Genomic DNA, 17032 nt, shown 5'->3' with positions numbered 1-17032 from the left:
TTTGGATGGACATTCACGGATGTCTGGTGCTCCTCTTGATGATGCTAAACTGGAAAGTAAGGTTAGGGTTAGTCACTTACTGTACATGGATACGGATTGGCATCCATGTTGGCCTATGTAAAATCCCTAGACGCGCAAGGCCAGACATACAATAATACAAATAGGCCGTGAAGGTAGACGGCCGTCATTGCCTACTTGTATTATGGAATGACAAAGCCAGGTATTATGTTTGTAGATCACCAGGATTTATTTTAGCGTGCTAGGGCTAACAGTTCATTAATGGCCACGATGGAAAAGAGAAATAAAAAAAGGCACAGTGGCCAGGAAGCCTTGTGACATAGCGTACAAGGCACAATATTAATGTTATTCCTACCATCTATTTAAACCTCATTTAAGATCTGGTCCTCCAACATCACTATCCCTCCAAAACAGTTTTTTTTTTTTAGACATTTTCATTAAATGAGGAAAAGCACGGTGGCCAGGACAGATCGGCACGGCGGCCGGAAGAGCAATTGGCACATGGGCCTGCAGGTCAGGAAAGTTGGAAATAAAAAGTGGTTCAGGCCACAAGGAAAGAAAACGCCTCCATAGAGGCATGTTCTTGCCTTTGCATGTAAATCATCAGTGTGATTTAGTAGTTGGCTGTGGGCATCTAGACTAGCAAGTCAGTTGCAGACACCCAAGTACCTTCACTTACAAGAAACAACACAAAAGTTAGTTTTTCCCTACTCTGCAAACCGTACCACACATGAAGGCCAACAAAGTAGCCTCCCAAAGAAAGAAAAAAATATGGACTCACCCTTGTTGACAGACCTAAAAAGGAAATGTTAGTGCATTACAACTTATCTTCACATCATGCCTACTTTAATGGAAACTGCTGAACAGAATCTTATTCTTAGAGCATCTCAACTATTCAAGACAGACAGTTGGAGCGTTAGTCTTGGTCCAAAGGTCAAATTAACGTCAGTCCAAGTCAGTCACACACACTCGCACACAACCCATTCAAGACTCAGCATTCTTTTAGACAAGCTGCCAGAGAACCTCAAACACTGCATCAGTCACGCACCTCATTCTTTCAAATCACTCACTCAGCAGTTCCACAAAAACATAACCAGAGGACCAGATTAACCAGGAACATGCAAAACCAACCTGTGGCAAATGCTCCATGTAAAACCCTCAGCTAATTGACAGATGGAAAGCAGGAGAGTAGAAAGAACGTGGCCATGTTAAACAATGCAGATAGATATAGACAAAGAGGCCAAGAAAAAGATGGGGACACGGCGGCCACCCAGAATTAAATCATGACACCTACAATTTGAAGCTCTTCATGAAGATCAATCTGGAAGAAAAGAAAAGGTTTGAGTCCAGTCTCCAACCTCGTAAACCTGTAAAATACTGTAAGTAGGTCGGGTGTTCTAAAATGTGGTAATATGAGGTACAGACATGGTTCACACAGACTGAGATATATTGAGCCATCTATGAGCTATCTTGAGTTTATAATGCTGAGTGTGGTCTAAGAAAAAGAAGTCTTAATAAAAGGTGGATGATAATTTTTTTTTCTTAACATACACTATTATTCAACATCAATAGTGGCACACACTTATTTCAGTAGCAAGAAATGTGTGCAGAAAACAGTGAAAAGCTGCATGCTTTGAATGGAAAAAAGTAGCCCCACCTGGTGGACAAATATAAAAACTTAATGCTAGTAGTGCAACATGAAATCTTAAAGAAATGCATTATTTTATGTGTGATCAAAAATTGTATTCAAGTGGACAAGTTTTATCCCAAGGAACAAATTAGGTTAGTTTGTTTTAATTCTGGCACTACAGAAAAACTAACAACCCAATCAAAATCAATACTGCTGCCAATCATTGACCCACCTTAGGGCCTGATAATGATAATAACCTAACACTACTTGAATTGTATTTTACAGAAATTGTAGGGTTGTTTTTGTGATTGTTTGTTTTTTTTAAAGACAAGAACACAGTGACGTTATGAAAACAACTTGGCCTTAAAAGGGTTAAAATTCCCAAAAAATTACTATATGATTTCTGTATTTCAGGCTGAAGTAGCTTTAAAGGACAGACTCATTTAAAATGGAAAAAAAATTATATAATGTTTTTACAGCTGTTTCTGGGAAGGTAGTGTTTTCTGTCACTAGGAACAAATCATGAAGTTCTTGCATAGCTTAGACATTTTAGGCTAATTCAAGAAACGGAGACGATGTCAGATGCTCTAAAGTTTACCAAAAATGAATAGCCTGTGGAAAATTTGAGCTGCATTCATTCAACACATCCAAATTGGGTTAACGATTAAAAACAGAATGGCAGGAAATGGTCCCAGGAACTCCTAAAGCTTAAATTAATGATATATTGCCATCAGTAAAATATATTATGTTAATTAGCCATAATATTTTCATTGGGGTCGCGAGTTGTCTCTATAAGGTGTCACTCACCTTTTTTTATGGTCTCTGGCTTTTGTATAGGACGGGTCCGACCAGGTCTCGGTGAGCAGGAAGCAGAAGGTTTTTCCTTTAAAAAAAAAAAAAGTTTGTATTTTAATGACTACATTGGGATTAACATAGCACAACAGCCATTTTAACTTGTTTTTTCTAAGTCTTGTTTTGTCCAATTTGATAATGGATTGGCTTAAGTGTGAGTTTTGAGCAGGGACCATCACAAATCACAGATTAATTAAAATGTAATAAATGAGTTGCAGCCCTATAAAACCAATGATTGAACTGCTGTTACCTGACAAGATGGCTGCCAATTCAGATAGCTGAGCAACAACTGAGCCAACATTCAGAAGAAGAAAAAACATTTAGCCACTGCTGGATCAACTGGATGTCTTATTGGTACAAAGTATTGGCCACAATAAGCCAAGCCTAATATTGAGCTAATAATTCAGCAAACTATGAGACAATTCTGATTACATAGAGCCAACGCTGTAATTGAGCATATAGGAAAACAATAAGCCTAAATTGATCCAACTATAAAAAAGGCACAGCGTGGTTTATATTAGGCTAAAACACCAAGCCAAAAATTGAGCTGATAATGAAGCACAGCTCAAGCAAAAAAAGAAATTGAGCAAATGGCTAACATTAAGGCAGAATTGAGCTGACAGTGAAGGGCTAAGTTTGAGCATATAATTCAGCAAACAGTGACACCTTTAAGATAACTTGACAAAAGTTACTCACCCTTCTGAACTGACCACCAGGCTGGACCAGGTCGAACACGCCATATTGAAGCTCCGTTGCCGCTGATGCACGCGACCACCTTTTTTTTTCTTTTTCAAAGTTCCCGCCTTTTTAGGTTCTATGGCGGTTGGCAAACACCGATTTGGTGCATAACCGCCACAGTTTTTGTAGTTCAACACTTTTTTCGAGTCTTTTTCGTTTTGCAGCTCGTTTATTCAGCTTCTCTTCAAAGTAAAAGCGCAGGGCTGTTGGCTGGAGGAAGATAAATGAGAAGAAGAGGTGGTGGTGGAGGTGGTGGAGGAGGCAATCCGCTGATTGAAAACCACCTGCTTGGAGATGCGCAGGTGTGTCGTATGCAACCAATCAGTCAGTCTCCTTTTTATACTTCTTCTTCTTCTTCTTCTTGGTTCTTAACGGCGGCTGGCCATTAACATTATGGGGCATTACCGCCACCTACTGACCGGGGTGTGGGTTCAAAATCTCCCAAATCTAGGCCCTTTTTCCCCCCTCATAGTTTTCTGTACACTCTTAACAGGTACTTTTATTTTTATTTCAGGGATATGTTGTAATTTAGTGTGGTTCGAAACAAGAACTGACTTTACTTTAAAAAAAGCTGTGTGATTGTCTCATAGTTTGGACAACAAAATGGTGATTTTTATTCTGGAAATTGCAGGGTTACGTTTTAGTTTGGACAAACACGGCAGTGAAATTAGGCTTAAGTTTGATATTCAATGGATATTCGCTCCAGATCTAGCGGCACCCTCCTCCGTCTCCACCCAGGGATAGGTTGCACTTTTTTTTTTTTAATATATATATAGATATATATGTGAAGTATTAAAATGAAATTTAAAAAAAGTGTCCTGATTAGGCAGTCTATTACTATGTTCCTGTACTGATTTTGAGTTTTTAGTTCACATGACCTGGAAGCTATTGAGCTAAAATGCTAATATTTACATACATAAAAATATGTGAATTATTAAAATTGAATTAAAAAAAAGACGAGAGTCCTGACGAGGCAGTCAAGTACTATGTTCCTGTACTGATTTGGAGTTTTTAGGTCATATGATCTGGAAGCTATTGAGCTAAAATGCTAATATTTACATCAAAACATTGATTAAAAAAATATATGGGAAGTATTAAAATGGAATACAAAAGAGGTGTGTCCTGACTAGGTAGTCCAGTACTATGTTCCTGTACTGATTTGGAGTTTTTAGGTCACATGACCTGGAAGCTATTGAGCTAAAATGCTAATATTTACATTAAACAAATGATTAAAAATATATATATATGTATGGGAATGATTCAAATGAAATAAAAGGGCTCTACCCCTAACCCTTTTATCACTTTTTTTTTACAACATGTTGTAAAAGGCAGTATGTGGATCATCGCTGAATATACACAATCAGCCATAAAAAAACAACAACATCAACAACATGTGGTCCCTCAGAATCAGTATCTGCCTTCCTCTCCGTTCCCTCCTTGTGTCTACACTCTGTCCAGTAGCGCCCCCTTTGGCGCTTTCACGTAAGCGATCACGTGTTTCCTACTAGGACTCGTTGAAGTTGGTGAAAGTTTGACAAGCTTGAGGAGTCTCACTGACTGCGGAGCTGCACAAGACCGAGGACAAGACGGAAACATAACGGGGCTAACGTTTATTCAGACTAACGGTCTTTATCTCCATAGAAACCATGGAGTCTATCGCACAGGTAACAGAGCACACAGTCATCATGAGATCGGCTGATGTTGCAAATGTCTCCCGCTTCGTTTGGGACAAACTTGAGCAGAGAACGATGTCTCTTTTTTAAAATCTCTCAACAGAAAGTGCTGACTTCCGGATTCACTCTGGATTTTGGACCTCTGAAAGAACCGCTGGCGTTTATCCGTTTGTTAGAATGGGTAAGATTTGTATTTATGTTTTTATTACTACCAGAAGTTCGTTTTTGCCTCGTCTCTTCTGAACATATGGCCCGTGGTCAGGGTGTGTTTTACGTGGGCTCCACTCGTCGTGGTAGCGAAACAAAACTTGACTAATGAATTGTGTTGGTGGTCTTGTGATCGACTGCACGACCAGGCAGCAAACTTATGCACATCATCATGTTTTAACGGCAATGAAGTGTTTCAGAGGGATTTGGTCTTGTTTATTTAAGATCAGGTTATATCAGAAATATGGTTTATATGATCAGAAAGATGGTAAATGGTGTTGACATCACACAACAAATGACCAAATAAGCTACTACTACTATTACTTATTATTATTATTATAATAATAAGAAGAATAAGAATATAATATCTCTTCATCCCAGTTAGAAATTACAGTTATACAAGAATATATTAAATAACACTAAAAGAAAAATACATGAATACAATTTACAATGTAATGCATGATTAGGTTAATGCAAGTTCAAATGCAATATGATGCAAGTACAAGATACACATGCACACATTTAGTCATTTCTGGTTGTATCCCACAGAATATCTTCTCCACATACATGTTTTTGTGTACGACTGCAGTAACATTAATAAAAGTCGTCACACATAGAGTCAACAAACACCCTGAAACTTCACAAACAGGTTAATTGAAGTCAGACATTACTGGTTTGATTATTCACCCCTGTGACAGTTACAGTGAAGGCACAGCAGCCATTTTTTGACACGGTCTGTGTGACCTGTTTTAAAATGTCTGCTGTGGAAAAAAAAAAAAAAAAAAGTCCCATCGTCAGTTCTGTAGTCTTAGCTGCTCCTGTGTGGTTGTAAAGGTTATGTGTCTCACTCGCCGCACCAGGATCTTAGACCAGGATCTCAGAGCAGGAGCGGCCACACCTTCCCACTGTGCTCACATTGTCAGCACCATGTTGCCAGTATGTAAAGTCTGTGGGTGATGCAAATGGACACAGTGAAAATAAATACTCTGTCAGAAGATGAGTGAAAAAAAAAAGAAGACTGCAGATGGTCTCTAGTGAGTAAGGCTATAATTGTTAGTACAGATGTATTGATGCTGTGCATCGCCCGTGCAAGGGCATAAATCCCAGGGGGGGATTACATTCAAAATAACATTCAAATCAATCATTTCAATAATTATAAATAGTATGGTAATGGTCGTTGAAGGCACATTTGCAACTGTACTAATTATAAACATCAAACAACGTGTTTTTTAAAGTATAGTATGATTATGTATGTATGAAAACTGTTACACAGGTTGTATATGGAGTAATAATGTAGTTATTTATAATATTTGAACATACTGAATAACACTGGCTCACCACTGAAAGACATGTTTCCAATCAGAGTAAGGGAGACAGTGACAGACTCCTGTGTGCAGCCCATACACTGTATACAAATAAAGGGTAAGTATTAGGGTTTATTAACAGAAGGAGTGTGAGTTCATTCTTTTGGCTTAAGCTTCTTGTCGTTTAAATGTTTTGCACAATATAATGGCAACAGAGAAACCGCACAGTGATTCACTTGGCTGCCAGGCTGCAGTTATACCAGAAACATTGAGATAAATATGTGGCACAAGGACATTATCAACAATATGAAAACAGAGTAGCATAAGTACCTGCATCTTCTGCTGCATCTTCACAGCAGTGACCAACAGGGACTGCTTCTTAATTAATGTTTAGATTTACCCGTTTACACGCTCCGTTGCAAACTCTGCACAGGGTTTTTACTGTGATGCATCCTGTGAACTCATCAAACTTGTGTTGCGTAAAATAACATTTAAAGGAAGTGTGAGTTTGTGACTAATAACTTTCAGTCCAGAACATCCTCTTATGACAGAGTGTCAGATAGATTTTTCTTTGTCCTCTAGCTGTTCGCCATGTTTGCCTTTGCAACGACTGGAGGTTACAGTGGCACAACCAGCGTCAACATCCAATGCCAAGGGAGCGCCCTTCAAGAAATACATGCCGACTTTAACTACCCTTTCAGGTCAGTGTGTGATCAGGGGAGGGACTGACTTACTGTAAAGTATTCATATTTAAATCTATTATATTTGTGTGTACACAGGTTGATGCAGCATCCCTATAATGTTCCTGACTGTAAAATCAATCAGACGACCACCACTGAGAGCTACCTGACAGGAGACCACGCTTCCTCTGCACAGTTTTTTGTCTGTGTTGGAGTGTTTGCCTTTCTTTACAGCGCTGCCACTCTGGTTCTCTACCTGGGCTACCACCATTTGTATCGGGAATCTAGCCGTGGTCCTCTCGTGGTATGATTTCTCAAGATCTCTCAGTTGTTGTGGGGAGATGTTTGCTCTTATTCAGGCCCTCGAGTTGTGTGATTCACTTCACACGGTTGTATTATGTGTTCAGGAAAGTATTTTCTAAATGGATGAAGTTTAGTTTTATCAAAGCAGACTATGTTTATATTGTGCTCCTTGTGTGTAAGAATCTGGCATGAGCTGCTGGATTTCAAAGATTCTACTTCATGCTGGATTGCGACAGGAGGTCAGAGAAAGTGCATTCCACAGAGCTGTGTAAATGAAACGGGGTGTGGTGTCCAAAAAAATGCTACTAGATCATCTCCGTCTGAGAACACTCCTTAAGTTAGGATCCTTCCCGTTTCCTCTGATATCTGATAAAAGCCTTATATTTATATATCTCATATTTATCAGGACCTGTTGGTGACTGCCGCCTTTGCCTTCCTGTGGCTGGCATCATCCTCTGCTTGGGCTAAAGGCTTGTCGGATGTGAAGTTTGCCACCAGTCCTATAACCATCATCACTCTCCTTGACGTTTGCAAGGATTCCAACAACAAGTGCACTCCAGGTGCGATGCCTCACATGGGCAGACTCAACGGCTCAGTGGTGAGTTTGAATCCATTCGTTTTCCCCCTGCAAATGAGCTTAAAGTTGTGCATAAATCTAAAGCCCGCGATTTTTGACTCGTGTGTTCTTCTTTGGCAGATTTTTGGTTTCCTTAACCTCATCCTGTGGGGAGGCAACTGCTGGTTCATTTATAAGGAAACGGATTTCCACAAATCAGCCAGCCAGCCTGCAGGTGTGGAGGGGGGCGTTAGGCCAACGTAACTGCTGAGCAGCCTCATCTCAAAAGTAGCTTTCTTGAATGAGTCATTTTGGTACTAATTGTTATTATTAATAATAATAATAATAATAATAATAATTGGAAAAACTGTAGAATACAAGGTACACATTTCTAAAAATAATAATAATAACTGCTCATTTTTGTAAAGTATTGTGTCATATTTACAGCTGTTTTAAATGTGTTCAGACTGTAATGGCCACAGTAACTTGAAGTATATTATGTGTGCATGGTTTTGAATCATTTAAAACGAATGGTCCTTATTTCATATGGTAATAGAGATTTGTCTGAATGGTGTGTTGCATCACATTTGTTACTTCTTTCTTTTAAAAAAACAAACAAACAACAAAAAAAAACATCAGGGTTATTATTGAGTGTCAGAATAACAAATAATCTAATGAATGTGAACTAATGTAAGTGAGATTACTCTTAATACAAACTTTAGTCTAATCCTTAAACATAATACAGGCATAAATAATTAAAAGTTGCAATTAATATTCTTTATATTGAAAAATAAATTCTGTTGCCGATATGAGAGTTTTTGTAATGGGTCAATGTAGTTACATTTTGTCTTAAGTCGTTATAGTAAAGTAGTGCTTATGCTGATTGTCATACATATATCTCTTTAGAGGATGTTCGCTCTTCTTTTGTTATATATATATATTTAAAATTGTTACACTTAATAGGTACAATTTGTGACTCTTTTTTTTCTTCAAAAATTCAAAAAAAAATTTTTTTACTTTTAGCTTTTTCTTAAGTTAGTTGGGTACCATCAGCAGAGGAACTGCCTATTTTCTTAATCGTGCATTTGCCTGGCTCCTGCTTCTGCATTGTTACAAGGGAAGGCAAGCTGTTTTTCTTGTTACTGTCATTTTTTTTTTATATTTGATACAAGCCTTACTTGTTGCAGTTTTTTGCTCCTTGTCCTTTTGCTATGATATTAAAACATGTCGCATAACTGAGACAGATGCTTGTATCATAATCGGTGAATCAACTGTGTGGACATTAAATGCAGTGTCTCATTAAAAGCAAGAACTGGATTTGTTATGTGTCTGTTTTGGTTATTTACCAGATTGTTTCTCAGGCATCACACACACACACACACACACACACACACACACACACACACACACACACACACACACACACTGAAGACCTGATATTCTGTAAAAGGTTCATTATTTGTGCCATGGCTTTCAGGTAGCAAGGTCAGGTCAAATGCAATGCTGTTGGACTCTCACTAGATGGCACACATTGCTCCTCTGCTCCTCTATAACTCATGCCAACATCACATCCACTGCTGTGAACACCCCAACAGGACATGACAATCTGATTAAGATGTATACATGTCTACATAAGATTCTAATCCTCCATGTCTTAATGCATTTATTCGTTATTTAAACGTATGCAATTGTGCACAACTTTCTTATGCTAAAGTGCTAAATTCACTTAAGTTAATAAGACCGGGGAGTAAAATAAGACAGTACATACAAATTGAAGTGCTGGATTCATTGGCTTTAAAATGTAAAGAGTGCAGGAGATTAAAAAAAACAAAAAACTAATAATAATAATTTTATTTGCCAAATTAATAATGACAAAAATGTGTCCTGAATATAATTTCCTTATAAGGATGCCGTTACCTATATCTGTATGTGACCATGTCTGTGAAGGTTATCAGTGTTTCAGGCTTTATGCATCTTTAGTAGTTAACTGTAACTGCTAAAATGTCCTATGTTTAAAGTACACAACAAAGTATTTAAACAAGGTGTGATTGGTGAAATGTACATGTTCCTAAACATAATAATAATAATAATACCAAACTAATAAATATATCTAAATAAACTACAAAATACAGCAGCAACGCTGTGTACTGTATTCTTGTATTTTCAAAATACTCCAAAAACGTCAATCACACAAAAATACACAGGTTTTCATATGCAAATCTACTGTACATATTAATTATTTGCTTCAATAAGGTTCCATCAAGGTGTAACAATGCAGCTGTTGTTTTCTCCTTCGATGATGTCCTTGTTTTTTTTCGAATGTTGACTCAGTTTCAGGAGAAAATTAAACTGTATGGATTTATAGATAGATAATATATTCTACATTATATAGTCATTGTCACGTTTGTTTGTATGTAGCCTCCATGTGTGGCCTATGGTCCAGGTGTGTGTGTGCGCACAACACCGCCACCACGCGGCCGCGAGCTGCCTTGACACGCGGGAGTGCTGCGCGTGAACTGAGGCTGTGTCCTCGTGAACGCGGCAGAGGAGCAATGGCCGCTTTGAGTCGGCGAAATCCCAATCTCGACGATTTTGTCGGATTAAACTGGAGTTGCTGGATTGAACGGGTGAACACTGTACCATCTGACGGTGAGAAGAGTCGCTCCCTCCCCGCATCTGTGGCGAACATCGTGTCTTTATGTCCGTGTCCCGCGGTTTATTTTGTCGTTAACACAGACACCGAGAGCGACTTAAAGCGTAACCCAAACAAAAGACCCGCTGGGTCCTAGCGCAGGGTGGATTGTCCGACTTGTCCACACTGTCGCTAAAGTTAACTTTACACACGTTTAAGTTATTGTTTCTTTGACGCATTTCTTTTAGTGTTGTGGTAAAACGTTAGCTACGTAAATACGTCTCGGTGGCGGCTGACATGTGTTCAGGTGAATTCACCTTTAGCGTTAAACAATCGTCTACTGTCACACAAAAACACTTTGTTCACAGAGGAATTGTTCACAGTTCCACTGTGAAAACCCCAAATAACAGACTAAACCTGGATTTGTCCACTTGTTCTGGCTGATTTAAGTCCAGACTCACTTTCTAATATGTATATTTAGTCTTTAGACACTTTGGTTTAATCACACTGTTGTATTTGTTTAGTCAGTGTTTTTACACATGGTCCATGTCATTATTATGTACATCATGAAAGAGACCAATCGACAAATCACATTATCTCCTTGAAAGTGTCCAAATGTGTCCTTGACGATGGAGGAATATACCATTATGTTCTGATATTGAAAGCTTTGTTTGAATTGCTTCAAAATGACTGGACCAAGTTGCACCTCCTAATCCAGGCGTGGACCACAGGGTTCCGAATGAGTTCTTTAAAGTTCCTGTTTGAAATCCTTCTAAACAAAATGTGGACATACCTGTTTGTATTTTAGCAAAGCTACTCAGGTGTCTGCAAAATGCTCCATCCTTACGTCTAATGCTGAGGGGTTTTGTCTCGCATGCAGCTGGGTCTGAACCTGAAGACGGCAGCAAATATGGGAAGAACCTCTGTGAGACCATGGCCCTCAGGAAAGAAGGTGAACACTCCGTCATTTTGTCGTTGTCAATATTTTCCTGTAGATTCACAAAGCACAAACATACATTTTCTGTTTTTCGTTTTTTTTCCCCTCTACAGATATGCACATATACGGCCACTGTCCTGCACAGGATGATATTTATTTGGTGGTGTGCAGTCACTGTGGCCAGGTGGTGAAGCCAGAAGCCTTTGAGAAGCACTGTGAGCGGCGACACGGTCCGCTCGTGAAGATGTGCGGCCAGCAATCGGCCGTGGCTCCCCAGCAGCGACCTCGTCCTGGTCAGCCTCCTTCAAACGTTTCCCTGCCCAGAGAAAGACAGAAGGACGGCAGACATCATGAGGATGGTGCTACATCCACAGCAGCATCATCTGTCCACCAGCACCGGCCGAGTAAGGCCCAGAGGTACTGTTTAAGATTGTTCACGACATAGCAACATGGGGACTGTGAAGTATGATTAATGTGATGCGGATTTGTGTTTCCGTATCCTCTGCAATATCTTCCAAGGAGGTGTTTTACACCACACATTAATTTAATCGCTTAAATATGTGCAGTGGTGACCTTTAGGGTCTTACTTTGTTACTGCAATCTCACACTGTTCATACACTTACACATATGCAGGGCACCAGCTGGCGTCGCACATTTCTCAACTGCTACACACTCCTTTATCATTGTATTCAACAATTACTCAATACTTGCTGCACAAGTGTTATCAGTGGTATATTATTATTATTATATCAATATTTGATTTGAACACGTTTCCTTGATCTCTGATGACATCATTTGTCATTTTATGTCCTAATATACACTACTGTTCAAAAGTTTGGGGTCACTTCCTTCATTTTTTCCAATGAATATAACATTAAATGAATCAGAAATACACTCTTTACATGGGTAAACGTCTATTCTAGCAGCAAACGTCTGGTTTTTAATGGAATATGTACGTAGGTGTATAGAGGCCCATTTCCAGCAACCATCTCTCCAGTGTTCTATGGCACATTGTGTTAGCTAATCACGTTAGAAGGCTATTGGATGATTAGAAAACCCGTGAAAACCCTTGTGCAATGATGTTAGCACAGCTGAAAACAGTTTTGCTGGTTCTTTGAAGCAAAATTATTTCATTATTTCTAATCTTGTGAATGTCTTGACTATATTTTCTATTGATTTTGCAACTATCTTGATGAATAAAAGGGTGACTTTTAATGGAAAACACACAAAAAATTATATAGGTGACCCCAAACTTTTGAACGATAGTGCAATACATGTATTGCACATAACGCCTTTAAATAGTTGATTTGTGTGGACCAGAGCTCAGTGAGTATGCTGTGCAGTCTCATCCAAGTTCAAACTGTGTTTTTCGATGTCTTTGCTTACTGCATGGGTCTCTGAAGTCAATTCTGCTTCTCCAACCACCTCTTCAGTTTGCCTTCAGAGGAGAAGTTCCCTCAGGAGAAACCTCCCCTCCCACACCACTCCGCATCAATGCCTCGTCCCAGAGTTCCTGCGTGGCACTCAGGACAAACACATGAGCCTCACGCTCCTCCTGGTGGAACAAGAACCTATAGCCGAACACAGAAAAACACAGAAAGTAAGTCTTTTTTTTCATACCTCCTCTATTGTATTTTCTAATCAATTTCTGTTCATTATATTTCAAAAGGCACACAGCAGTATTTTCATAGTGTGTATTATAACTGAAGATAGCAGAATTGTTGCCTTTGTTGAGTCTATTCAGCTCTATAACCTCTTCACTATCATGAATCATGTTGACTGACTTTGTTCTGCTGTTACTCGCTGACGACTGTGTTTGCTTTCTTCCCATAGAGAAAGAATGTGACCTGAATAAACACAGCAGAACTCTGAATCCAAAAAGGAAGCCCAGCAGCCGAGGGCTCATATGCAATGTAAGCTGTTATTAACTGCTAGCGACATAATAATTGAGCGTACGTATTTAATGTTTTATTTGACGCACTAACATGGAAAGTTTAATCATTTGGGATGTTCTTATTAAACAGACTGATGCCGTCCACCAGCAACAGAAAACACTGGGGGAGAATAAGACTCCTGATGACTTGGCAGTGGAGCAGAGAATCGCCTCTGTGGGTCAAGATGTGAAGTTAGAAGACAAAGAGCAACATTTGGAAGCTTTTGAAGAGAACAAAACTCAGCACACGAGATACAACTGCCACATTATTGGGTAACAAGAGCAATTTTTTTTATCAAAGGTAATGTTATTTACCTCATGAGGGGAAGGTCATCATTTTCATTTGTTCTGTTGTTTTATTTTAAAGCATGTCCAGGGATCCAGAAAACTTTCCAGAAGAGGGAGGTGACGGCACTGTGGAAGTGGAAATCCAGCCTCCCTATCCTTTCAACCAGAGCCTGCTGTCGAGTGAGGAAAGTGAAGATGATGAGCAAGAGGAAACCACACACCTGCCTGCCTCACCCTGGCACCCTAAACCTCTCGGGGTGAGTGGAGAAGCAAAGCGTATAGAAGCCTAATTAAAATAGGACAAAAATCATTTTGTCTTGTCTGATCTGATTCTGTCAAAATGGAATCCTCTCCAATGTACACTGGAGTGTGTGTGTGTGTTTAACAGAATGTCTGTGTTGTGCAGGTGTGCACTTTCGGATGTCGTACGCTGGGTTGCAGCATCTTCACCTTTGACCGGCGTTTGCATCACCTCCGGTTTGCCCTCAGCACGATGTTGGAGCATCATATCAACGCACACGTGTGGAAGTTAGTATCATCGCTTCATAACCTGCAGATATGGCACCTGTTTGTATTTGGCAAGCTGAAGAAATGGTTGGTCTGTGAGCTGGGGGAGGTGTAGGGAGCTAGGCTAGCATCCAATTCAAAAACCACTACAGCAGACAAACCTGTGTATTTAAATTGGGCTACATGCACATGTACATGCACGTCTCTTATTTCTTTAATAGGAAATGCAATGATGTACTAATCCTTTTATTACTTTTCAGGAAAATACCTCAAGCTTCATCAGGTCTCAGGTCTTGTCATGTCACACCAGCAACTGTCAGAAAGTCAGCGAGACCCTTCCAGTCCGTTGGCTACCTCATGTGTGAGTCTACCTCACTGGGGCAACTGGAAACCAAAAACAGTAAGCACAACACTCAGTCTATCAAACCACCTTCCACCTCCTCTTCAAGCCTTAAGCATGGTCGATGTCGCAACACCGTGAGACGACCCAGCAAAGCTCAGCTGCAGGAGGTCGTCGTTATGCAAGAGGAAAGTGCAGCGCAGAAAGCCACCAGGCCTCCACACAACGGTGAGGAGAAATCCTCCAGATACATCAGGGACTCCCCTCTTCATGAGAAGGGACAACAACAAAACCCTTCCTGTCGAGGACCAGCCAGCGGTGCATTGTCACGCAGAAAGAAGCCATGTCCTCCTCTGCCACTTCAGCCTTCAGAGAGACACCTGTCACTTTTGGAGAAGCGTTCCCCTTCACCTGCAATAAAGGACCACTCCCCCTGCCTGAGAGTGAGGTCCCAACGTCCTCAAAAGCGCAAAGGAAGCAACGAGTCTCTGGCTGACGGCACCTCATTACCCAGAACCTCCAAGTGTAAGCGCTTGTCTTCTCCATCTCGCCCCAGCCTCCTCACCTAGAAGGGAGAAAATACTGGGGATGAGCTTTCTTGGGACTAAGGTTCCAACTCCTAAAGAGTGGACAGACTCACTTGCTCTTCCTACAATAATCTGTTTACCAGTCCAGTAGTGTATTTTTTTTTAGTTCTTGTCCTTTTTAAGCCTGAAAACAATGTCTGTTTTTGAATGTGTGGAAGTGTATCAATCTGTTTGTCCACATTTATTTATGTCTTCACATTTGAATGCACAGATATCAGGGAGTGTTGGTCTGAATATTACTCTATGTTTAATTTTGCTGAATCATTTTCTATGTGACTATACAGTATGCCTCAGTTAACTGTCTTTGTAAGATGTCTGCAGAGGTTTGTCAGTCATCCAGGTCATAGTATCTGTCGGGGATTAGCTATAAACAACCCCAGAATTACGCCTAATTCAACCTAATTAAAGCATGTCTGTTTGCCTATAGCTAACCCCTGAAGATATCGGTTTAAGAGCATAAAATACCTCAAAATATGCTGCTAAAATAGAAATCATTGAAGCCTCATGGTCCTGTCTTCTGTCATATTGCAGTGGTGTTGTTGTACTCGCACCCACACTATGAAACTTAGATCTAATACTAAATGTTAAATTTGAATTAACAACTTCTTCAGGGATTTTTTTTTTTTAATAATTCTTGACATTTTGAGCAGATTTGTCTTTATTTTGATGTGCCAAGTTCTTCCATAAATGTAATAAAATGTGTTTCAAATTATGATTTCTACAACAGAAGTTTCATGTGGGCATTTAAAGCAGAGCAAACCTTGCTGGAAAATTGAGTTTACACTTCTCAATGATTCACACTCACTGGTTTTACTCACACATGACATGATCTGTACAAAGGAATAGTGCACTACATCATTTTAACCACTAGATGGCGTTGAGTCATCAGTGTTAGCAGCGCTTTTTCCACCATGTTACATGAGAAGGCCACCATTGGATTTGTTTAGAGCTGCAACTAACTATTTTCGTAATCGATTAATCTGACTGTTATTTTCGCGACTAATCGTTTGGTCAAACCTGGAAATGATGATGTTCTTGAATGTCTTGTTTTGTCCACAAACCAAAATGATTCAGTTTTAATGATTTCTTTGTTGTGGAGCAAAGAAACGAAGAAAATATTCACATTTAAGAAGCTGAAAAAAAAGCTTCAGATCGATTAATTGATTCTCAAAATAGTTGACAATTAAAGGCACCATATGTAAGAATGTGGCCAAAAACAGTTACTACACTCAAATTCAAAATACCGAGGTCTTTTAGGTTTCGTTTTCTCCGCCATTGTAGCTCAGATGTAACTGGCAACCCGTGGTTGCTTGGCAGCTGAGACTCTACTACGGCAGTAGGTGGCGCCACATGCCAAAACATGATTTGCGATCTGTAAAAGATTTTTTCTAATGCGAATATTTTGTCTTTGGTGAGTTCATTATGTTATATGAACATTATTCTTGAGTCTCTGTGACATATTAGGAGGATTTTGCGGGCAGTTGCTTTAGATTCATTACATAATGCACCTTTAATTTAGTCATCGATGTACTGTTTCAGCTCTAGATTTGTTGTTTTAGCAACGCTACAATGATCATGCAGTACAATTATCTTAGTCTTAGTCACTTTATTGAAACACATTCAGCAAATAGGGGTGGCAAATGTATGCAGTGTTCAATAACAAAAAAAACGCTTCTACAGTTTAAAGTGTCAAGTATTTAGTGTGACTTGAGATGACCCTGGCTCAGCTAAACCTGAACTGTTTATCCTACTCTCTCATATCGAGAGATATCTTGCTAACATACAGTTCATTTCAAATCCATTGTAGTGGTGTATACAGCCAAAAAATTGTGTCGATGTCCCAATAT

The 17032-nt window shown here is 39.5% G+C and overlaps 2 protein-coding genes across 2 annotated transcripts; both read left to right on the top strand.

The window, feature by feature from the left end:
• The first annotated feature begins 4773 nt into the window (after nucleotides 1–4773).
• Nucleotides 4774–9278, top strand: sypl2b (synaptophysin-like 2b). The gene is made up of 6 exons (XM_083894699.1): nucleotides 4774–4902; nucleotides 5015–5092; nucleotides 7005–7123; nucleotides 7202–7406; nucleotides 7812–8003; nucleotides 8103–9278. The coding sequence occupies exons 1-6, from the start codon at nucleotides 4885–4887 to the stop codon at nucleotides 8223–8225; spliced, it is 735 nt and encodes a 244-aa protein (XP_083750825.1). The 5' UTR covers nucleotides 4774–4884; the 3' UTR covers nucleotides 8226–9278.
• Nucleotides 9279–13831: 4553 nt separating this feature from the next.
• atxn7l2b (ataxin 7-like 2b) lies at nucleotides 13832–15167 on the top strand (the record flags this gene model as incomplete). Its single annotated transcript, XM_083895483.1, has 3 exons — nucleotides 13832–14008; nucleotides 14158–14279; nucleotides 14519–15167. The coding sequence occupies 3 exons, from the start codon at nucleotides 13832–13834 to the stop codon at nucleotides 15165–15167; spliced, it is 948 nt and encodes a 315-aa protein (XP_083751609.1).
• Between the last annotated feature and the right edge of the window lie 1865 nt (nucleotides 15168–17032).

The sequence above is a fragment of the Microchirus variegatus genome (genome assembly GCF_963457635.1).
Source record: "Microchirus variegatus genome assembly, chromosome: 9".
NCBI classification, from domain to species: Eukaryota; Metazoa; Chordata; class Actinopteri; order Pleuronectiformes; family Soleidae; genus Microchirus; species Microchirus variegatus.
This window is presented reverse-complemented; position numbering and strand designations above follow the sequence as displayed.

Coding starts and splice junctions, on each gene's coding strand:
- sypl2b (XM_083894699.1), top strand. Junction 7,124..7,201: donor GACTTTAACTACCCTTTCAG/GTCAGTGTGTGA, acceptor GTGTGTACACAG/GTTGATGCAGCATCCCTATA. Junction 8,004..8,102: donor GCAGACTCAACGGCTCAGTG/GTGAGTTTGAAT, acceptor CTTCTTTGGCAG/ATTTTTGGTTTCCTTAACCT.